Source organism: Schistosoma mansoni, chromosome 2, assembly GCF_000237925.1.
Source record: "Schistosoma mansoni strain Puerto Rico chromosome 2, complete genome".
Lineage (NCBI taxonomy): Eukaryota > Metazoa > Platyhelminthes > Trematoda > Strigeidida > Schistosomatidae > Schistosoma > Schistosoma mansoni.
In genome coordinates this window covers 17,259,504-17,285,373 of record NC_031496.1, presented here as the reverse complement: position 1 = coordinate 17,285,373, position 25,870 = coordinate 17,259,504, and the positions used below count along the sequence as shown (strand labels likewise).

Sequence of the window (25,870 nt, the reverse complement as noted above, 5' to 3'; positions counted from 1 at the left end):
GTCAGAATACTTCTGAGAAAACTTGGGACTGTGGAACATGAACGCTATAGTAACTTTATTCTTCCGAAGAACCCACGAGACCTTAGTTTTGATGAAACAATTCAAACCCTGTCTCATATCTTTGGAGAACAGTCGTCTCTATTTAATATCCGTTACCAGTGCTTGAAGATAACGAAAGAATCAGGAGATGACTGGGTGAAACATGCAGGTATTGTGAACCGAGAATGTGAGAGGTTCAAATTATCGTCCATGTCTGAAGACCAGTTTAAATGCTTAGTATTTATCTGCAGCCTGCGTTCACCTGATGATGCTGATATCCGGACCAGAATTCTAAGTAAACTTGAACACACCCTACAGGAAGTAACTACCGAGTGCCAAAAGTTAGTGAACTTGAAGCATGATACCTCAATGGTAGAAAACGGTAACTGTTTCCATAATGTCAATGCAGTCAAGAGAAAATCCTTGCAAGGTTCGAGCACACCTAATTATCGTAATAACGGCGACAAACCATCATCTCCATGCTGGGCATGTGGAGGCTGGCACTATAAGAGGTTTTGCCCGTATCAAGAACATTGGTACAGTAAGTTTCATCGAAAGGGCCATATAGAAACCAGCTGCAGAAAAAGAAACTATAAACGACATTTTGCAAAATCTTACTTCAAGAAATACAGGTCTGGGGCATTAACGAAAAGAATTTTGGTATCACATAACAAGGCTCGAAGTTGCCGCCAGTGAAAGTACGTAACCTTGAATATTAATAAACACCGCACTCGACTTCAGCTTGATACGGCTTCTGATATTACTTTAATAAGTCCAGAAACTTGGAAGAAGATTGGGCGACCCACGGTGCATCGAACATCACAAATAGCACATAGTGCATCAGGTGGAAAGTTAAATATTGTTGGAGAAATACCTTGCATTGTGTCTAAAGGTGCAGTAACAACAAGTGCAACAGTATATCTCACAAAGAAGCCAGCACTCGACTTAATGGGGTTAGATCTTATAGAAACACTTGACCTAGCAGACCACTCTATTAACAGTATCTGCAAATGAATCACAACTTACAACACCTCAGAGTGGAGTCAGAAAAATGCCATGCTACAAAAACACCAAGGCGTGTTTAAAGAAGGATTAGGCGAATGCACGAAGGCTAAAGCAGTGCTAACTCTAAAGCCTGCAGCTACTCCCATTTTTCGACCTAAAAGACCTGTGCCCTATGCTGCTCTTCCAATAGTTGAACAGGAGTTACAACGACTTCAGCAAATGGGTGTTATCGAGCCTGTGAACTTCTCGAACTGGGCTGCACCGATAGTGGTGGTCAAGAAGTCGAATGGAAGTGTCCGTCTATGTGCAGACTACTCCACAGGATTAAATGAAGCTTTAGAGTCCCATCAGTATCCGTTGCCCTTACCAGAAGATCTTTTCGCTAAATTGAACGGTGGCAGATATTTTGCGAAATTGGACTTATCAGACGCATATCTACAAATTCCGGTATCTGATGAAAGCAAAGATCTTTTAACGATCAACACACACAAAGGTCTGTTCCGGTATAACCGACTACCTTTTGGGGTGAAGACAGCGCCTTCTATTTTTCAGCAAATTATGGATACCATGTTACAAGGTATTCCAGGGGCAGCAGCTTACTGAGACGACATCATAATTATGGCAGTAGATAAAATGGACCTGCAGAAGAAACTGGACCAGGTACTAGAACGCATAGCCGACTATGGTTTTCGCCTCCGAGTGGAAAAGTGTGACTTCTATATGCAGCAAGTACGGTACCTTGGATTCATAATTGATAAAAACGGAAGAAAACCTGATCCTGAAAACGTCGAGGCTATCAAGTCCATGCCTCCACCAACTGATGTGCCAACTTTACGCTCTTTCTTGGGAATGGTTAGTCATTATGGAGTTTTTCTTCCAGAACTGCATCGCCTTCGTGCTCCTCTTAATGGGTTGCTGAAAAAAGATACCAAATGGTTCTGGTCATCTGAGTGCCAAGAAGCTTTCGTAAAACTAAAACATCTGTCATCAAACCTTCTACTCACACACTATGATCCAGATCTTCCTATTATAGTCGCAGCAGATGCGTCCAGCTACGAAATCGGCGCAGTGATCTCACATACCTACCCAGACGGGTCTGAGAAGGCAATCGCCCACGCTGCACGGTCGCTGACTATGACAGAAAGAAACTATAGTCAGATAGAAAAAGAGGCCCTCTCTATTATATTCGCTGTAAAGAAGTTCCACAAGATGTTGTTTGGCAGACAATTTACCTTACTAACAGACCATAAACCGCTGCTGACAATTTTCGGATCGCAAAAAGGTATACCTGTATATACAGCAAACCGTCTACAGAGATGGGCAACTACACTGCTGGGCTATGATTTCAAGATAAAGTACCAAACAACAACGAATTTTGGACAGGCAGATGCCCTTTCAAGACTAATTAGTTCCCATACAAAACAAGAAGGAGAGGTGCTTGTGGCTGCCGTAGATGTTGAGGCCGAGGTTCACACAGTATTAGCAGACGCAGTTTCCGGACTTCCAGTCACATTCGAAGCTATTAAAGGAGCTAGTGAGAAAGATAACATGTTGAAGTTTGTTCGCCGCTGCATACTCAACAAGTGGCCTTCGTCTAGACTACATGGAGAACTCTTGCAATTTTTCCGTCGACGAGACTCATTGACAGTTGTAGATTCCTGCATCATGTTTGGCCACCGTATCGTTATCCCTAGAAATCTTCGAAACCAAGTCCTTAAGCAGTTCCACAGCGGACACCCGGGGATAAGCAAAATGAAGTTGTTAGCTCGAAGCTACGCATACTGGTCATCAATGGACCATGATATAGAGCAAAAGTGCCACAGTTGTTCGTCCTGTTTAGAGGCCGCAAAGAACCCAAATAAAGCTGAACCGCAACCATGGCCAAAACCAGACGGTCCCTGGCAAAGAATACACGCTGATTTTGCCGGCCCAATACAAGGCAGAAATTACTTGGTTGTTGTCGACGCCTTCACGAAATGGCCAGAAGTATACGACATGCCGAAAATGACGTCAGAGAGTACTATAAGAAAATTGACAGGTTTGTTCGCTTGTTTTGGGGTTCCTGAGATCTTAGTGACTGACAACGGCACCCAGTTCATGTCATCTGTCTTTAAACGGTTTTGCATTGAAAATGGCATATCACATCTACAGTCTCCCCCGTACCATCCTCAGTCGAATGGCCAAGCAGAAAGATTCGTGGATACTATAAAACGAGCTCTAGTCAAAGGGGGAGGAGAGGCCATCCCAGAACAAGTAATCAACAAGTTCCTTATGTCTCACAGAGTTACCCCCAATCCGGCAGTACCCGAAGGTAAGTCACCAGCCGAGTATATGTTCGGAAGGAAAATCCGAACAGTTTTTAGCAGTATGTTGCCACCTAGAAAGACAAGTAAACCCACGAATGAAAATCATATGGTCACTCGTAGCTTCAAGGTAGGTGAAAGGGTACTCGTTAAATCGTATCAAGGTGAAAGAAGGTGGGAACCAGGTATTATAGAACGTCGAATCGGAAGTGTATTGTATCTAATCCGAAGAAATGTCGGAACTTGTATAAGACATCAATCGAATTCGAAGGGATGGCAGAACATTGATACCACAAAGCCGGCTCCCATTTCATTTGCTCATGGATTCATCTCCAAAAAGCACTCAGGCGCGCGAAGGTAGAAAAGATAAAATACACAAGGGCAAAGCGACACAACCTTCGAGAGTAATGAGTCGCAAGAGAATCGCGGTAACTCAATTCCAGGTGGATCCGAGAAAAAGGTCTTATACAACAGACTTTAAAGGGGGGAGGTGTGAGGATGGTCCACAGGTGTTAAATCGGCTTCCAGAGAACTCTAACAGAACCTCCAGAGGCTCATAAAGAGCCCCAACCAATCAGCGATTAATTAGAAGCTATGTTACTAAAATAACGAGATCCTGATTGGCTGATTAACACACTGTTACTATGTAAACTCAAGGTCTCTTAATTACTATAAAATCCCTGTATTTTCTGTACATGAATGAACCTTGCAGTAAAGTGTTTCTCTCATACTCGTGTCTTCTTACTGGTGTTCAAGTCGCTGAATAGTTCTAGCCTGGGGTTATCAGAATAGCTTAGGATCTGAATATAGCGTTCAACTTACAAAACGTATCAACCCCTACCATGAGAAGGAAGTGAGTAGGACTTCCCTGGCAGAGGCTATATATTCGCGTGGCCATGTGAGAGCATTTCTAGAGGGAGAGCGTACTCTCCCCACTCTCGGCCGTACCAGGGCATTTGGGGGCAAAAGTGAAGGGGGCACCCTTTTTTATGATCTCATATTTTAAATGTGTTCATATTTTGTTAGTTATCTTCATTTATTTATCTCTATCGGTAAATATTCAAATATTTATCTTTTTCATTCATCTAAATTTGTAATTTAGGTAGATATTCTTCTCATTTCATCTCGGATACAATTTCTAGTAATTATATTGTTAGTGTCAGTTTTTCTTATTTTGTTTTTCGGTGCACGAGCTATGTCTCATTCTTCAGTAAATATAAGAAGTCGGAATGTATTTTCTTTATGTAAGTGTATTATATATTTTTATTTCGTAAAGAATTACTTTGTTTTTGTTAATATGTTTAGTCATATTAGTGTAATTTAGTTTTTAAAAAAAAGATTACGTAACATAATCTATTGATTTGTAACTAATTTAACTACTAAAAGATATTTACAGACAAATGAAACCAACGAACACAAACCAAAAGATTACATGCAACCTGTAACCTCAATTCATTATTACAAATTACCTTTTAATTCTTCTCCCTTTTTTCTTTTAACTAATATAAAAAATAAAATTAGTTAAATGATTGACATGTGATTAGTTGAAGAAAAACAGGATAAACTATTTAGTCTAAATTTTTAAATTATAATATACATTGTAATGAGTATTGGAAATGTTAAGAAATCCCGATATTAATCATCTTGTATGTGTAATATGTACATATGTATTTGAGTAATCAAATTATCGAAGACAGTCCACCTCAAAACGTTACAAATGTGTTTTTTTGAATAGCTCAAAAATACAACCTATACTTAATTAATCATCTCTAATCACCCATAATGAATCTTTTGTTATACATAGACTTTTTCATTAAACTACTCTGAATAGTTTTGTTCAGTAGGTTGATTTTTATGAAATTAAATGATGATTAACGTGGAAAGAAATATGCATCCAACCAGGATCCAACGGCAAGACTGTCCACTATCCCCATTTTTGTTTAACTTCATTATAGACCTGTTGCTGGAAATAAGACTCTCTTCGACTAAATTTTCAGGAATTGATCTCCTACCAGGTGGTGCACTAATCGGCTTAGAATACGCAGATGACATAGTCCTGTTTGGTGAAGACGCTGACAAAATGCAGAGTCTTCTGTTAGAACTGAGTAATAATGTCAGGATGTTTGGGATGCGTTTCTCCCCATCCAAATGTAAATTGTTACTCCAGGACTGGCCTGCATCAACACCTGAACTAAGGATAGGGAATCAAGTAGTCGAACGCGTGGACAACTTCACTTATCTTGGAAATCTGATCAGCCCTAATGGTTTGGTGTCTGACGAAATCTCAGCACGGATTCAAAAAGCTCGTTTTGCTTTTGCCAACTTACGTCACCTATGGCGAAGGCAAGATGTCCGTCCATCGATCAATTAAGAGACAAGTATATTGCACATCACTTCGTTCTGTTGTACTTTACGGCTGAGAAACGTGGCCATCAATCAGTGTAGAAGATACTCGTAAGTTACTAATATTTTATGACAGATGCCTTAGAAATATTGCCAGCATCTGTTAGGATCATCGGGCAAGTAATAGTGAGGTTATACTCAGGGTATTAGGGAATGATGGTAAATCAGTTGATGAGGTTGTGAATCTTCATAAACTGTGATGGTTGGACCACGTGTTACGTATGCCTGAACAGTGATTACCATTTTCTGTTGTTGACGTAGCTGAAATCTGTTATCAAACTAAAATGCATGATAATTAGATGCAGATAATAGATTACGTTTGAGATCAAAATAAAAATAAACAAATTATATGTTCATAATCTGACTTTCACAGCTTTATTTTCTTATCAGTGCAAACAACAAATAATATTGATTATTTATTTAAGCGTTTTGTGGTTACATGTTTTAATTATTTACGTCAATAAGAAATGAATCAATAAACACGAAATCTGTTTGAAATACTCGGCGGTTTAATCGTTTAAATGTCGTCTGGTTCTAACTTTCGCCATGGAACTCTGTAGCTAGAAACTTAGAAGAATTTTTCATAAATACTTACAGTTATTTCTTGAAAATTGACCAATATGTTTATGACCCAAATGTTCCAGTGATATGGTCTACGACTGTAATATTGGACGAAGCAATTTAGAATATGTAATGACTAGCATCAATAATATATGTCCTCCCTGTGAATATGCATTACTTGTATTAACCAACTTTTTAAGAACCAATAGATTAAACATTACCTGCTGATTACGCTTAATCGTTTTATTTTACTATGTACTTTTATGTAATTAAAAAAGCTTCCTATGTATCAGACATTCGTTATGGTACCCTTTTCCATTTTTTATATCTCTGATCTAAATTAAAATGGTTGTTAGTTTAAAACTCCTGCATTTGCTTCATTCATCAGTATTTTTGTTGTGAAATGTTTTTTTAAATCTCCATTTTATTCTCTCTTCAGCGTCAATTGTAAAACCAATATTAGCCAAACATTTATTTGCTCAATTAAATACATTTCCTTATATCCCGAGTCACCTATCCTAGTTGATATGACATGTTAGCCCAAATGTTGACTAGTCAGTAATGATTTTGAAAGTATTACAGTATTAAATTAGTGATTTAGATGATCAAAGTGATCAAATTGCAATAATTTTTTTATAAGTTTCGACTTTTATCCTCTCCATCTATTTTTGTCTGTTTTCAACTGTCTAGTGTTGGTAGTCATTGTACACAAACTACGATCAAATCAAATTATGGCAAATTGTATTAAACTTATTAAATCATTACATCATAGTTACAATTATTATTTTTCACTTTAATTATTAACTTATTCATAATATTAAAATGTAATTTATTTTATTTTGTTTATAAAGAAATACTTGTCACACAAATCACATGTAAAACAAATTGTTATTGTCATCCATCGGTAAATAGTTTTCATTAAATGGCACAATGTTCAATTCTGCGTTTACTATGAACAACTGAATTTGAATCATTTGACAAACAATCTTAACGGCGGTTTGAAAGTCAACAATCCACAAATTTCTACTATATATATATATATATATATATATATATATATATATATATATGACTACTTTGTGATATACGTTTATAACATAATTCTCATTCTTTCTTAATTGTCCATACAGTTTATTATTTGGATCATTCCACTCTCGTTTTTTTGGCAGGGAGGGTAGATAGATTCTTTCCTTTTTTTGTCTGGTACATTGAATGAAGATATTAACGAACTCAGATGTGAGATACATGTATATTTGATTTTATTATATCTATATATATTTTGTATACCATCTTTTTTGGTGTTTTTATTATGATTATTTGTTTGTTTCTACTACTATAAATGTACTTTTTCGACTCTATAAATAACTAATGTAAATATACAAATGAATAAAAGTTGATTATCTCTTTTTTCTGTTTCCCAGTTGTGCGTATTTGTGTGTGTTGTGTTTATGTGTTATTTGTATTTGTCTTCTGCTTATCTTAGTCAGATGCTTTTAAATGATTTCGCTGGCATAGTCAGTAACTACAGTTTAACATGTAGTTTTTTGGTTTTTGTCGTACAAACGTTGAATGCTAAAAATAATGTGTTATCTACAGTCATTTATTATTGCAATAATTAAGAAATATTTAAAATATACTTTCATTTTTACATAAAGATTTATGACATAACGTTTAATCGTAGAACATTCTCATGATTTTTGCACTGTATCTATGTTAATGTGTAGTAAAATAATGAATATCATCCTTATTAGTTTCCTTTGAGTAATTAACATTTTTCCAGTTGTTTATTTTCTTGCTCTTATTATTTGTTTGAAGTAGACTGAACGTCATTGTTCTATCAATTAGACAATCTGTTATAGTCACCTGTGAAGAAATTCTGATAGCTCATTTTATCTAGAGTGGTGATCATAATTTCGCAATTAAATTAAAGGATATAACCCTATTAAATAGATTCTTCTTCCATGTGTACATTCTTTTCTTGTATAGACAAAATAGAGTACATATGTTGCAATACCAATCAATTTGAAAAACAATAAGATCAGAAGGTAACCTGTACATTATGTGTTATAAATGAAAGTTGTGTTCCTGCCTTCCCCAGCCCTCCCCCCTCAACCCTATACAAAGAAATAGTTATAAATATCAATAGTTTGTTAGCTACTGTAATGAGATCAGTACATATATCGTTTTGAAAAGGATCTTGTTTTCTAATCAATGCTCAGTGTAATAATAGTTCTACTATTTAAGTTACCTTTATCACTTGTATTGGGTTAATGATTACAATTATTAAAATCGACATTTCGTCAAAAACCGAAGTTCAAATCAATGTATCGATACATTTGCTCAATTCTCAGACCCGTTTCAAATTTTACCCGTTCTTGATAATTTGCGTAATTAGGAATACGCAGTTCATTTTCTGAGTCAGTTTCTGTCTTTCGCTCATCTGAAAACTCTTCATATACTAGTTAAACCGTCCCTAAACCATGTTTAATCAGTCTGACGAATTAGTGTGTTACGTAATTCAGTTTAACAGTTTGCAAAGTAACTGAGTGGTAATGCTGTCGGTTTGTGAATTAATAGTTTTATTTTATAACGTTACAATACCTTTTTAGTTACTATTTAACATTATAATTGTTATTTTGAGGTGGGATTTCCCATGAAAACACTGATTTTTCCCTGATCGTGTTCGGACAATGGAACTCGGCGTACCATCTAATAAGCTATTAGAAAGCCTTTGAAACCGTCTATCAAATATGAATTGCTTTCAAAGTACAACTTCTTGTCACTTGTATTCAAAATCTCTACACATCAGCTTACAACGGTAGTCTCAGTGCGAACAAGCAGTCAAGTACTGGCTTGTATATTGGATTTAGAAACGTGTTTTCTGTTTGGGACTTAAGAGTTGAAAATGACTTCCAAGTTGGTCCCTAGTAGTTGGACACTAAGTTTTTAACCAACTGCAATACAACGCCATGAGCTCTATTGAGTATATCAGTTTTTAGAAAACCATTTCTTTTTAGTACCTGACGCGGTTTTGGGAGATCTATTTAATTTTTCTCCTCCAGATATTTCTAGTAAAACAACGGTAACCGATAGAATTTCTGAAGAATTTTGTTTTCGTTTCCTACGTTACAAAACTAACAATTCATGCTAATAACATGGGGAAAGAATGTTGCAAATTCAACACAAGTATTCTATCCATAACCATATTTTAATTTGTTCTACCTATTCTACTTGTTCAATAATGTGATAGGTACATTTTTCTTGCTTTCAGTGTTGTTAGTTCCAGTTCACTGAATACTTAGGATGGTAATTAAGTGATATTGCTCCACAACTGTCGTAAGGTATTTTAGAATAATTATATGTTTTGTTAGATGTACTTTTCTCCTCAGTGTTTGGCTTTTGTAACAGTTTTGTACTACTTTATAACTATACTAGTTATAGTCGATGATCATCAAGCTATACTCCTATTAACTTAAGCATCACATTCTGACTTGTGGCATCCTAGTTACCACAGAATCTAAATATCTTGTAATTAGTGTTACCATCTGATATTTTAAAACTAAGACGAAAGAAAATGTTTGATTCACACCAATTTTAGTTAGTGTTTCATTGAAACTAATAAGAAAACTTTTGAATTAGACAAAACATCACAAAATATTCCAACAAAATAATTGATATATTCAGTATGTGTGCGTATCAGCTGAAATATTGATCACTTTGTTCACTTATTTTCTTAATTTTTTGTTAGTCAATAATTAATTTGATATAATTTTTGTTTCTACTTCAGCATTCTTATTGTCGTTCAAGTCATCAAATTCTTTGAATATCATCTATCCTAATGACTACATTGGCCGATTTGCATAGGTTGCGGGAGGCTCATACAGCGGCAAATGCAAACAAAGATGGTAGGTCAGTCGTATATTCTTTCTCTGCCTCATTGATCAGTTTAGGTGTCGTCCTGACACTTGATGTGCTCTGACTTTTTAAAAGAAAAATTGTTAAGATATACAAACAATGCATACTGAAAACTTTACCTACTCTGTATGTGTGCTCATGATTGTTTGCGCGTGTACCCTCAATAATCTAGGTTGTTGTTAATTATGTAATTCATTGATTCGCTGTTTTTCCTTTCTTGTGCATAGGTCATGTGTATCGTATTTAACTATTAAATCATATATTCAATTATTTATATTTAAGTGCACTATAAATAATACTTTCACAGTGATTATTAATACTTGAAAATAACAATATTAAGAATAATTATTACTATGTTTCTTATCAGTAATAAATTTATTCTATTTTACAACAATCTGTTTCTTGTGTTTATCTTAATAAAAACTGTTTTTGTATTTATCATAAGTGATGTTGCGTTCATCTAGTAAACTCATTGAACACTCTGAAAATAATCCATCGTATAGATTGCAAAATGTATTACCTGTAATATTATGAGTGATAGATTAATTTGATATAATGCTTGATGATTGTTCTTAGTAAAGTAACCTTTCTGTCAAGTATACGTTCATGTAATTGGCTTTATATACGATATTCTATGTAAGGTTTACTCGTTCTAACGGACTATTTTAACTTATTAACTCGAAGTAGGTTTTGAACATTCCACGTAATTATTCACAGCTGAATGATTTATCCACCAAGCTAATGTTCCATATTCATTTTCGTTATAAGAAACATGTGGAATGTAGATGACTTGTTCATATGTAAATTTATGGCAATACTTTATTTTCAAGCAATTAGTCCGTTTTATAAATTTCGATAGAGCAAAGAGATCAGATCAAATTCGTCTTCTCATTACTCTATCGAAATATATATATATAATCTTTCTTTTATGTATTACCACCATTAAATTAGCTACTTCTATGAATTCGGTGTTCATCTTGTTGTGTTAATGAGGTATGGCAACTTGGACCGATGAATAAGGAGATCCAGACATACTAGTGAACAATAGTATTAAGAATTTAACCACATCTCTGACTATGTCACTGAGTGTATTAAAGCTTGAGAGAAGTTCAACTGATAAAGTAGAATTTATGGTCAGTTCGACTGTATGAACGTTGTTAATAAAAACGATTGAGGGTGAAAATAAACACAATAATGTAATGTACTGTGTAACTAAGATTTGATCAAAGTACTTAATAAAAACAATGATCTAAAGTGCAGAATCATTTATTATTATTCATTCACCATTACCCACTAATAACGGTTAGAAATACCAAATTTATTAAGTTTAGCTTATATATAGTTATAGTACAGGAAAAAAGAAAGATATGAAGCAATTTTAATCTCATAGTTTAAGGGAAGACTGTGTGTATACACCTACGCCATTGTGACCGATTCTGAGCCATGTCATCCAAAGTCTTCAACCATAGGAAAACAACCCTTACTAATAATATAAACATACCTACTAAACAAATTAGAGGCTATATGGACTCGTTAACTCAGTGCATAAAGCATAAACATTTAAGGCGAAAAAACCGGGTTTTTTGTGGTGATGGAGATATGCAGCTCAGGTGGATGATTTAGGTGGAGTTGTGTTCTCTGAACTAGTGGACAGAACAAGCTGTGAGTCATATGTAGAGAAATTCGAACACTTCACTTCTAGTTGAAGTTTGTGCTGATGATATTATTCAGAAGAATAATGAAGGCCGCACGACCAAACCATCCAACTCAGAAAACGGAACTCCATCTAATTGGTTTTTTTTTATCTCGATATGAATTTTCTATACTGGGATGCTGGTACATATAGACAAAACATCTTTCTTGAATTCCGCTGCTACCACCAATCCGTCTATTACATAAACTCTTGTTTATATTTAGTTTGTGCTTTCCACATTAGGTACTTTACCTTTGGATGAAGTGGATAAAAACGCTCAAGAAGCGTTAAATCAATTAGAACTACGTAAAAAGGTAAGTTGAATTAATAATTATTATAATTTCGTTCTAATACTTTTGCAACAGTACTACTAAACTTCGTATGATTTTTAATAAATGTTATCTCTTTCATAAAATACTTTGTGTTTTATAAATCTAAATTCTAATTATATATATATATATATATATATATATATATATATCTTTGTTTTTACATTTGCTCTTTCGGTATTGTCTGTGTAAAAAAAAATTTTTTCTTCCCATTTACATCGTACCACTTCAGCTGTTTAATGTTAATTTATTTAACATCTCTGTATTGTAAAGAAATGCTTTATGTTCCGAAACTTTTACGTAGTATCAGCTGAAATGAGAATTTTTCCTAAGCATAAATAACGCACTTAAACTTGGACTCAAATCCTTTAAATATCTGATTATTTCTTACGTTCAAAAATATTTGGTTAGTTATTGTTAATGTTAATATGGAGAGTGATCATTGGATGTAATACGTAATTGAGTTTTGATTCATTATATTGATAAAGTCATTCAGTCGAAATAGCATAGTGGTCATACTTTAATTTACTAAATTATTTCATTTTTTGGAAAACAACATGCTTCAAATTAATATAATTACATTTCAGTGGCCGAGTGGATAACGCGATGTCGTTTGAAGCGAAAGGTACTGGGTTCGAGTCCCAGAGTGAACATCAACTCTGAGATGCAGGCACACCCAGCTGACGAGTCCCAAATAGGACGAAACGCGCGTCCTGGATTCCACTGCTAGCCACTATCCATCTCTGCTTACCATGCTTGTGAATTAAGGCTATATCGAGGCAATACGCACAGTATGCACATATGCCAATTAGAGACTGACCAGTTGCAGTCCTAACACATCGATGGGAAGATTCAAATAAACAATACTAAATGAATTCATTTTCACCATTGTTTGTGTATTAAAACTGTAATTACGATTAAACAGTCCATTGAAATTGTAAATTAATAACAGATTAATTATAATCTGAAAAAGTAGTTTGAGAGTCATAACAATGATATCTGAATACTTCACAATTTTAATCACTAATCTTATACAAAAGCTTGTCTTGATTGTACAACAATCTATTTATTTGTTTTCGTAATTTATTCTTATCTTACTTACATCATTGTGTATTACTTGTATTTGTGTCCAACAAAACTGTTCTAACCACAATTGTAGGCTCGTTTAATACAAGTATCCACAGAAGACTCTGAAGTGAGGGCTTATCTACGCCAACTTGGTGAACCTGTCTGTAAGTTGGATTTGTTTGTTTTCTTTATTTCTTTGTATCATGTTATAATGACAAAAAAACATTAAAAATATTCAACCCAGCAACATTTTTTACTTACACCCGTTACCCCTCATGGAAGGAGCATACACCGCCCACCAAAATCCTCCATCGAACTCCATGGTGAGCAATCCTTTCCAGTTGTTTTAAATTGCTATTTATTCTTTAGACATCCGTCTTTAATTCCCGATGCAATGTATTACTTGGTCTTACTCTTTTCCTTTTCCCTTCAGGATTCCAAGTTAGCTCTTGCCTTGTGATGCAGTTTGATGATTTCCTCAATGTATGTCCAATCCACCTCCAGTGTCTTTTCCTTATTTGCTCCTCAGCTGGAACCTGGTTTGTCCTGTCCCATGGTAGGCTGTGGGAGTCAATAATCACAATGAAATAGATTGTATAACTACACAGAATAGGTGAAGAATACAAATCGATAGTTTTTTTTACTATCAATTTTCACGTTACTGTTACTGTGTATTGGAGTAAAGCCGGATGATGGTTTAGTTAAAAACAAGATTGCTCGCGCTTATGTGTTTTAATTTTCACCACGTGAATCTTTAACGTCAAAAATCAAATGTATAATTCCTATGCATGTATGTGCCTGGTCCTACATTGTAGCTGACTGACTGATAATTCCGAAATGAGAAACGTACGTATTTGATACATTAGAACTACTGTTTCATAGACAACAGTACAAGATAATAAATTTTTCTTCGCTTAAATCAATTATTAATCTCATACTTTAGTTAAATAGTATGTCTCATAACGTACAACTACTTTCGATAAATTTCTTCACAATATGTTTTGACACTAGGTTTATTTGGTGAAGATGGAGCAGACCGAAGAGAAAGACTACGGATGATTCTTGCAGTGAGCGGTGGTCCAGCTCAAAGACCACCTTTAACAGATACAGTAAAATCATCGACTGGGACTGGTACATCTATTAATCGACTTGGTGAAAATATTTCTACTGATACTGTCGGAGATGTAAGTTTGAAAGTATTTATGCCACTGAACTTATAAAATGTATACCACAACTTTGGTGTAATATTATGTCGTATAATTTTTATGACATTTTACAATCATTGTATTATTAATCAGTTTACATACAGTAGGATTTCACTGTTTACATTTCAATATTTGTTAGGGTCATGTCGTATAAGCAGAACTGAGTTTAATAGTTACCATTTATTCACGATAATTTTTAAACACTTTACCGTCAAGCACGTAGACCATAGATATTGTGTGTACTTTAGTAGGTGACCAGCAAGTATTGTCGTTCCCAAATTATTTATTTATTTATTTACTTGAACACATAAATATTGGTACAAAGGGGCACCGAATACGTATGCGCCACACAAGTCACTTGATTGGTGTCGGAGTGCATTGACATAGAGTTACTACTTGTCTGCTCAAACAAAATTGATTATGAGTTATACATTATAATTCAGTTTAGGTGAAATATATGACAATAAATTATTTTCTAAATATACTTCAAAATATATCCTTACTAATTTGGTATTTATTTCGCTCCCTAAACGGAGACCAGAGTGTACACTACTGTACTGAAGTACTTATATGTTCGTGGTTTTCACTGTTTCTATTTACCTATGTTGTTTATTGTTTGTGCATAGTAGTTTATTTTTTGACTCTATCATTCATTTTTCGCAAATATTTCACAATCAAATATTACTCTCATAGGATACTACAGTGTGGTACCATCAAGGTCCGAATACTCTTGCAGAGGCTCGCCTATGGATTAGTGAATTTTCCTTAACTCGAGCTAAAGTACGGCTGGATAGAGCTAGGAATTATTTCAATAATGTTCCAGCACCTCAACGCAAAGCTAAACTCCAAGAATATCATAAGGTTTTGCGAGTGAGTCTGTTTATATGGTGTCTTTGTCAATAATTTAGAAATAAGATGTTTTTTTGTGTGTATGAAGTTTCCTTGGTGCATGACTATTTTAATTTTCATTAAGTATAAAGAATTTCGTTACCACTTGACCACGTACTACTTCAAAGTATCTGATTTTCGCTGAACACATAGGCGTGAATGCTTAATATCCATTGGATCTAATTTTACAAAATCTACAATTACATGTGACGCGAATCGTTACTGACCAGTGTCATATTTTCGTGTACCTCCTGCATAATGTTCAATATAGCAATGAAATGATAAAATGTTACGTAAAACTAGGATCATTATCATTGACTATTTCTATGCAAACCGACCTATAAATTTAAAATGTATTTTTAGTTCAAGTAAACAGTGTGAAATACTATTACTTAGTTGTATCTTTGCCTGGATTAATGGTTTGTTTACGTACTGGCAGAGTTTTTTTCTGCCAACGTGGTCGGTGGATGAGTGCATGTAACTCACACCAGTTTATTGTTTATCATTTGCTTTTATAGTAACATACTAATTATAATGAGTGTTTTAAGATTACAAACTGAGTTCACATCTAGGCAGTTCTGTAAACGAGACTGACCCAGATGCTGCTTAGAAAGACATACGAACAGCTGTGGAAACAGCAGTCACATCTATTAGTAATTTAAACCAAAAGGTTACAAAAAACCAATGGATTTCTTCCAAGTCTATTTCACTGATGGATTCGAGTAAACTCATCCCATCAGGCTCTGAACACGACGAAGAGAGTAAACAAATCTGATCTAGGTTGACTAAAAGTCTAAGAAACGAGATCGTGAGCAGTGGTGGGCAACGAAAGCTAAAAAGATGGAAAAAGCAGCGGCTGTAGGCAACACCAGGCAACTCTTCAGACCAATAAAAGAAACCGGAAGTAGGAAGTCAAGTGTAAGTGAAACGATCTCGGAAAAAGACGACACTTATCTGCTCTCAGCCCAGACGTTTAGAACGATGGGCGGAACACTTTAAGGAGCAGTTTAGCTGGCTTTCAGCTACTACACAACTACCCACTATTCCCAGACAGTCTGAATGGAACATTGAAGTAGGCTCCCCGACCCTACTTGAAGTTCAAAAGGCTATAAGTAATCTGAAACGAGGAAGAGCAGCTGGTCTCGATGGATTGGCTCCAGAGGTCTTTAAATATGATGGCCCGATTTTAGCGACTAGGTTGACTAATATTCTGGCTAAAATTTGGGAGATGGACGTAATCCCATCTGACTGGTCACAATCTCTGATTGTCCCAATATATAAGAAGAAGTCAAAATCATCCTGTGATAACCATAGAGGGATTAGTCTGACTAACATAGTATCTAAAATACTAGCCTCAATAATTATCGGGCGCCTAACTAAGACTCGTGAACTGCAAACACGAGAAAATCAGGCTGGTTTCAGACCTGGTCATGGCTGCTTCGATCACATATTATCCATTCGTCAAGTTTTAGAACACAGACATGCTTATCGGCGTCCGACAATGATAGTTTTTCTTGACTTAAAAGCAGCATTTGACTCTGTAGACCGAGAGGTTCTGTGTCAGTGTCTGTCATTGAATGGTGTACCTGAGAAGTACATAAACCTTGTGAAGGCTCTTTACTCGAACACTACCAGTCGAGTCAGAGATAATGGCGAACTGTCATCTGGTTTTACAACCTCAAGTGGTGTCCGTCAAGGCTGTCCACTATCCCCATTTTTGTTTAACTTCATTATAGACCTGTTGCTGGAAATAACACTCTCTTCGACTAAATTTTCAGGAATTGATCTCCTACCAGGTGGTGCACTAATCGGCTTAGAATACGCAGATGACATAGTCCTGTTTGATGAAGACGCTGACAAATGCAGAGTCTTCTGTTAGAACTGGGTAATAATGCCAGGATGTTTGGGATGCGTTTCTCCCCATCCAAATGTAAATTGTTACTCCAGGACTGGCCTGCATCAACACCTGAACTAGAGATAGGGAATCAAGTAGTCGAACGCGTGGACAACTTCACTTATCTTGGAAGTCTGATCAGCCGTAATGGGTTGGTGTCTGACGAAATCTCAGCACAGATTCAAAAAGCTCGTTTTGCTTTTGCCAACTTACGTCACCTATGGCGAAGACGAGATATCCATCTATCTAACTGCGCAGCAGTTCGTTCTGTTCTACTTTACGGCTGTGAAACATGGCCATTAAGAGTAGAAGATACTTGTAGGTTACTAGTATTTGACCACAGCTGTCTTAGAAATATTGCTCGCTAACGAGGTATGGCAACTTGGACCGATGCATAAATGTGCCTGGTCCTACGTTGTAGCTGACTGACTGACTTTAAGATTACAAACGTTTTCATTCGCTCTTAATATTATCATGAAGATGCAATCCTGCAAATTTGAATTGAAACTGGCGGGAGGTACCATCACGAATTTTTCGTATTCCTTAGGACTGTCATCAGTTATTCAAAACCTTGAAAAGTAATCTTTCATACTGAGAAGCACTTTTTTCTGGAATTTCTGATGTAGAACACAAATTTGCTATGCAGTCAAGTTGGAGATATTCGACCATTAAGTATGTGTCGCTTTTCACCTGATGGTAAACAATTAGCTACATCATCTTGGAGTGGTCTGTGTCGTTTATGGTCTATACCTGATTGTAATTTAGTTATGAATTTACGTGGGCATACTGCACCAACTTGTGCTATTGTTTGGCATCCTCAAGCTGGTCTCCAGTCGGAACAACAATTGGCACTTGCCAGTTCAGCTCAAGTATGTTATTTATATTTTTGTGTCTATTATATTGTGTTTTTTTCAAGAGATGTATGGAAAATCTATTTTTCATAACAATTCTATACAAGTAATGTTTATGATAAAAGATTATCTCAGAGCTTATTATTAAATGTTATGTATTTCATGTCATAGCTGACTTATCTTAATTCATATTTTTCAATATTCCTTAAAATAATGCATATCTTAGTTTCTTCCCGATTCAAAAATTAGGTAACTTACTTATATCCGTTACTCCTCGTGGAGTAGCATAGACCACTCACCAGCATTCTCCATTCAACTCTGTCCTGGGCAATCCTTTCCAGGCTCTATTTATCCTTTTCATGTCTGCTTCCTATTCTCAGAGCAGTGTGTTCTTCGGCTTTTTTCTTTTACTTTTCCTTTCAGGATTCCAAGTAAGCGCTTGCCTTGTGGTGCAGTCTGATGATTTCCTATCCTATCTACCTCCAGTGTCTTTTCCTAATTTGCTCCTCAGCTAGAACCTGGTTTGTTCTATACAAAATTAGGCTGTTGTTGATGCTATCCGGTCAACGGACATTAAGTATCTTGTGTATGCAATTGTTTATAAATACTTGTAGTTTTTCAACGATGGTTATGGTAGTTCTCCGATTTTCAGCTCCATACAGTAGGACTGTTTTGACGTTCGTATTGAAGATTCTCACTTTGACATATGTTCTTCAACTGTAGGAAAGTTTCCTCTTGCTTTGCCAATTATCGCCTTTACATCTCCATCGGATCGTCCTTGTTCATTGATGATGCTGCCCAGGCACATGAAACTTTCCATCTCTTCCAGAGTTGCTTCATCAAGTATGACTGGGTTGGTGGTATTTAAGGATCTTGGTTTTTCCCTTGTGTATTTTGAGGCGTACTGCTGCAGAGGCTTGTTCTTCACTGGTTGTCTTCAGCTGCATTTGTTCGTGTGTGATATGCTTGAGCTAAGTCGATTTTCTCGGTAACGAACGAAGGCCAATGACACAGTGACACGATAGGCTAATCTAATCCGTTGTCCCAGGCCCCGCTAACTAGAGGAAGAAGTCCAAGGCGAAGTAGGGGAATATATATTTCGTAAGCAGCCGAGTACAAGAAAATCATAAGGGGAAAAACTCAAACGTATATATACAGCGATAAATTGTACTTGGGCAGCATTACAAAATAGCATACTCAAAGATACAACAGACCAATAGCATTTAAGATATTTTACAAGTGGGAAATACGACTTGAAGGTGAAAAGAGCGCCTTTGGCGCAAAAACAAGGACATTCAAATTTTCAAAATAAAATTACAAAATTAAGCCATTTACCAAGTGAGTTCTGGGGATTTGACATCCCCAACAGTGTGTAAGGGATAGAAGAGCCAGGTCATCTTCGAAGTTTGTTCAGTCTAGCCACATTCTGTTGAAAACCATTCCTGGTAACGACAGTAGTGTGATGCCTCCACAGTTCTCTTATTTGCTCAGATCTTTCTTTGGTATCTTGACGCGCCATCCTTCTTTCCAATCCATCGGCACTTGTTCTTCCTCCAAAATCTTCCTGAATAAAACGTGGAGCATCACTGCAGTTACTTTCATGTCTGGCTTCAGTGCTTCAGTCGGTATGTTATGTGGTCCTGCTGCTTCCCCACTGCTGACATGTCTGTTACTTATGCTGATTTATTCGATCGTTAGCGGGATGACATCTATGGGAAGGTCTGTGTGTGCTGTTTCTATATCCAGTGGATTCAATGGAGCTGGCCTATTCAAGAGTTCCTCAAAGTGTTCTACCCATCCGTTATTCTGTTCCTGAATCTCAATGGTTGGTTTGCCTTCTTTGTCCTTGTCCGGTCTTTCTAGTTTACCATATTTCCCCACCAGTTTTTTCGTCGTGCCATATAGTTGTTTCATATTTCCTTCTGTTGCAGCTTTTTCCACTGTGATGCTTTCATGATCCTGGATCCATGAGATTCCTATCCATTTCCCACCCATTTTGTGCTTCTTTGGACAGCATCAGAGCAACTCTCTGAGTATGTGGAGCATTTTCTTCTTAGTGACCGGAGCTCAGCAGCATCTCTCTCGTACCTAACCTAATCTGTCTAGCATGGGTCAAATGGATTTCGCTGATTCTCAGCACCATAAAGTTGCATCTCCTCATTTCCGTTGCCATTTAACTGGTCTTCCCGGTATTTCACATTGTCCTGAAGTTCCATGTACCAATAAAAATTGTTGCTCTGTTGTTAGAAGGAGCATCGGCCTCGTGACTTCCGAAGAATTTCGTCTTTCATCATGAGGTGTCATAATTCTTCCTTCAACTCCCAGGGCAGAGTTAAAATTTTTTATTCTTTTTAGCAAGGTTATTTTCTACGGTACTGGGTTGCCGACTTAACGCCCAACCCTCCTTTTTTACGTGGGCTTGGGTCCGGCAGTAGCCCTAGAAGAGCTAAAGGCGAAGTTTTAAAAAATTAGATACTTGACGATATATTGATCACCTGCACAATTTACGAATAACACCTTTAAATATGTAAGTTTTACCGTGCTAGTTCAGTTGTACTTTGGCAGATTATCGATGGTCGACAATTGGTGAAACTCAACCAGGTTAATTTCTTCTTATCGTCAAATTTTTCAATTAAATATAATCTTAATATGGATTCGTTTGGGGATTGTTAAACTAACGAATGTAATACGCCGATCAATTGACAATATTCAGTGATGCAGTTTAGGCAAGTGATAATTGCTTATGAGACCAAGTTATTAACGTTAATCCTCGGTTGAACTAATGTCACAGGACACTAGATAGCTTCCCAGTAGAATGGGCTTTTTCTCCTAACAAAACAACACGGTCATATACAAAATATTGGACATAAGTATGGTTAGGATTCGTTTAACTAATAAACGAATAAAGAATATAACAACTATAGGTACTTGACTTTCTAACAAAATCAATGCCTAATTATCAAGCTTAAATTTTACCCCGTCATAACAACCTTAAGGCATTATCTACTCGGATGTCAGTCATACTCTACGTAAAATATTCCACATGTGTACATTCATTCAGATTGCTATAGCTCAAAGGCACAGCGAGGTGAAATTGTCAGGGCAAAATCCCACAGTTGTAGTGGTAATAAAAAAATCAGTCATAGAAGATGAAATTCAAGAAATTATAAATTAGTGAAATAATAGAAATTTATGGGAAATTCGGAAACACAGGATCTAAGGGAAGACAAAGGGTGAATCCATCTGCTCCATTGTCACGTAACGCGTATTCTAATCGTTGGTTACGCTAGTCACTTAAATCGCAACCAATTAATTTCCACCTACTTGCATTGCCCAGTTCAATAGTCAGTGCCCTCGTGAACTGATGCCATTTTGTGATTTCGCCGCATCTACTTTTCTTCCAATCTGTTCCTATACCAGCCATCGTCACGTATCGAGGTAGTTGGCGGATGGGCATACGTAACACATGTCTTAGAATGATGGATTACATTCATAATTCTGACCTCTTTTACCATACATAGTTGTATCATCATTCTGCATATTTACTGCTAAAAAATAAATTGTCTTTTCTCGTTTTTGTTCGCCCTTGTGCTAATTCATATCAAGTTAGAATAGAAAAAGGAATCAACTGATTTATCAGTAGTTAAATTGTTTAATATAGTGTATTTTGGTTAACTAATCTATTTTTAATTAGCACAAACTCCTCGGAAGTACTGATCCTAAGATTATTGCTACTTATCTATTCGATATATCTGCGAAATGTTGAGACTGGTCTTCTTTTAAAGATTTGAGTTTGAAACACTCATTCTCACTGTCGAAATCATTACGATTGAACGTCTGATCCAAATCCGTGCTTATAATCTATTATCGCATAAAAGACTATGTTTTAACTATCATCTAAGATTGTTAAGCTAATTTGCATAAAAATTAAAGTCTAATTTCAATGCGAGTCACGTTGTTCATCTGGTAAAGCACTAGACAAATTAGTTTAAAAACTCTCAGTTAAGATGCTGTTGCTGTCTAACTTTGGTAAATCTATTCATAATTATAAATGAAACCAGCATATAGAGTTGTCTAGTAAGTTGTGCAATTCTAACAAAATAAATAGAAATAATATATTTGTAATATACCACTGAGTAGAAAAATTAAATTTCATGACTCAGTGTAGCCACTTCTTCAGAGATGGTAATGATACCTACAAACTCTTACAACAGTTTATATATAAACCAGTCACTTTTGTCAAAAGAAAAATACAGTAATATCTACTTCAACGAACACAACTGAACATTAAATATTACTGATTAATTAGTTTTTGCACAAGCGAAAATTTCAGAAAATATGAATAATTGATCACTTACATGTTTGGAAATACTTGTCGCTAGTGACATTTTTCATTTGATGATAATCACTGCTGACATCCTCAAATTTTGATACCTACGCTTCAGAAAGTCGAGTTGTATTATTGTCCATTGACTTCTTACTGGCTAGTCATTAAATTTACTCAATTTTTTACTACATGATTTTTTTGTTTTATCACTGGCACTTAGGTGGTAGAAAATATTTTGAAAATTGACTTTACTCAAACCTGTTCACTTTGAACGTGTGAAGTTTATGTGAACACATAAACATTGGTACAAGGGGGAACCAAATATATATGCGCCGCATAATAACAATGCGGTTATGAAGAGATAGAGAACGTGAAGCGCGTATGATAAAACAACAACGAACAGAAATTAGTGTATGAGAATGAAATAATAATAATGACAATGGGAGAAACAGTCAAGTTAGCAAAAATACAACCAGAGAGGATTCAGTCAAAGAAGTTGCGTTCATTTTTATGAAGAAAATAAGAGAAGGTTACAACATGATCACCACTGGCTTCTATTCTGAGCCATATCTGATAACATCTCTAGCCACTGTGTTGCGCCATCTCTAGGGCCCCAACCAGGAAGTCGTGAAGGTCCATCAGAAGCCAGTCATGTAAGGCTTTCTTTTACACCACGATACCATGTCATGCACTGACCACCTGTCCGCTTCTTCCAACCGGTCCCACCGTCGGAAAATAATGAACGACGAAGAATTCTCTGGGACGACATTCTTAATACATGTTCAAGCCACTAAAGTCGATATTTCAAAATAGTGACACCAACTGAATTATCGTCAATGTCCCCGATGGAGAACTTCTGCATAACTAACATGGTGTTGCCACTGGATGTCAGCAATCCTTCGGAGACAACGATGATCAAACAGAGAGTCGTCTAACATCCTCAACTCAAAGAGGCCAGGTCGCACAAACATAGAGCGAAACTGCTCTCACCGACGCGTTGTAGACCCGACTGTTTACAGCCTGACTAACATCACGAACGCGCCAAAGATGATCCCAGATTGGCACAAGCCGCTCTAGCTTTCATTATATGTGCATAGGTCTTATCACTCACGCAGCTATTCATATACACGAACTTCTCGACTACTTCTATCCGCTCACTACCCAGGGTGAGTACAGGATTAGGGTCCTGCCAGTCTAGTAAACGTAATTTGCACTTCGACAATGCTAAACACATACCATACCTACGGACACTGGTTTCCAACTGATTGAGTATGGATCGCATGGCTTGAGTATCGTCGCACAGTAAGACAATATCGTCCACATACTCAAGGTCGGAGTGTTTCTCCAGACAACAGATCCACACCACCATTGCTTATATCCATTAGAGCTGCTCCAGGACGTCATTGATAGCAAAGTTGAGGAGTGGCGAGATTGGGCAACCCTGTCTAACCCCACTGCTTGAATGGAGCAATGGAGAGAGGTGGTTGTATGCACTCACTCTGTCTGAGGTGTTTGTATATAGGGCTTTCAAGATCTTAGTAAGCTTCTCAGATACACCCTTCTTCAAAAGACAATCCCAGAGAACAATCTTTTCCAACGAATCGAAGGCAGCCTTTGTGTCAAGAAAAACTAGGATTGTTGGCCTGTGATATGTATGATGGTGTTCTAACATTTGGCGGAGGGTGAAGATTTGACCAGAACGAATACCAGCCTGCTTCTCACGAGTCAATCTTTCTCGGGTTTTGAACAACCTACCAAGTATGACGGAAGTCTATAGTTTGGACGCAATCGGAAGTAGACTTATCCCCCTATAGTTGTTACAGGAACGACGTGAACCCTTTTTCAAATAGGGACAATTTACGACTCATTCTACGATTTCGGAACACTCTCAAACCTTTGTAAACAAAGTCAGTTCATTAACCAGAAAGTCTCCACCATCTTTAAAAAGGGCCAGATGTAAGTCATTTGGGCCCAGTGATTTGTAGCGCTTCAAGAGTTGGAGTTCCTCGCAGACTTCCGCCTCATCTGGTGGATCAGTCGTCATAGGCCATGGAGGGCAGAACAGTTTAATTGATGTTGCCGGGGCAGCAGACCGGTTGAACTGTTCCTCGAAAAACTGCCCATCGTCCAAGACCTCGGTAGATGTTAGTGATTGGCATCTCATCATCTTCACAGATTGTTTCACTCACACCAAACTTCTTGCCGCTAGTGACTCGAATGAGTTGAAAGAGTATAAAACAAATAAAAACAAATATTATATGACTATGAATAAGGTTTGTTTGAGAGCGTTGAAGCAAAAGACAATTTTTTCGCAGTGGTAGTTATCATTGATTTATGTGAGGGCTCTGATATTGCCAGGTGCCAATACAGAAGCAGGTGGTTTTCTTAGGGGCTACATGCGGAGGCTTTGACATAAAGTCTAATCCACAATGCAGCCGGACAACGTTAGGAGAAGCAGTCCCATGGTAGTCGCTGACCAACCATAGGTTCATAAGCCTTTTGTTCCCTCAGGTATACCTAATCATGGACTGGATTAACTGAAGTTATTTTATTTATTTATTTAAACACATATATATTGGTACAAAAGGGCACCAGGTACATATGCGCCACACAAATTATCGTCAATAGAGTTCATCATTTCATTCATTTGTGTGTGGGCTGTGATACTGCCCAGGTGCCCAAACCGAAGCAGGTGGTTTTCCTAGGGGACCACACCCCGAGCCTTTGACCTAAAGGTCTGATCCACAAGGCAGTGGAGCATCGTGAGGAGATGCAGTCCCATGGTTGCCGTTGACCAGTGACAGGTTCTTCCGCCATTCGTTCCATCAGGATACTGGAGCCCATGTGCACCATTGGTTTGGAATCAGGGTTTTCCAACTCCCCTAGGTGGACCCTCCGTGTCCACCAATCCGGTTATAGCGCCGGACATTCGCTTTTCGTCCTCTCACTTTCGTAAACAACACCCCCGCCACGAGAAGGCAGTGAGTAGGACTTCCCTGGCAGAGGCTATATATTCGCTGGCCATGTGCGAGCATTTCGAGAGGGAGAGTAGACTCTCCCCACTCTCGGCCGTACCAGGGCATTTGGGGGCGGATTAACTGAAGAATCCAGTATCTGTGACAGAATTGTTGAACCCACGTCTTTATCAGAGTCTTTATTATCGATATGTACATGAAAAGCTTTTTAGCTTCATTAATAATCGTAGCCATGTTTCTGGGTAATGCTTTTATCCGTGTGGATCTTGACTGGGACCGAATGTGCTAATATATTTTATTCATCGCGTTAATGGTTGCTTATTGGAATGGATAGTGACTGACAACTCCGTTGCCGACCACCACCTATATTCGAACACGATATTGCGAAACCCTTATGTCGTATGTGAGAACCAT

General features: G+C 36.9%; 1 protein-coding gene across 1 annotated transcript in view; it reads left to right on the top strand.

Annotated features, from left to right (window-relative positions):
- The window catches only part of Smp_169060 (hypothetical protein), a gene marked incomplete at both ends in the record, with an annotated part of 41,366 nt that overhangs the window by 13,383 nt on the left and 2,113 nt on the right, over positions 1–25,870 (top strand). Inside the window, 5 exons of the mRNA XM_018795916.1 lie at positions 12,144–12,233; positions 13,408–13,480; positions 14,328–14,500; positions 15,215–15,391; positions 17,930–18,172. Coding sequence (XP_018650181.1) covers positions 12,144–12,233; positions 13,408–13,480; positions 14,328–14,500; positions 15,215–15,391; positions 17,930–18,172 — 756 coding nt within the window. The remainder of the gene's footprint in view (positions 1–12,143; positions 12,234–13,407; positions 13,481–14,327; positions 14,501–15,214; positions 15,392–17,929; positions 18,173–25,870) is intronic.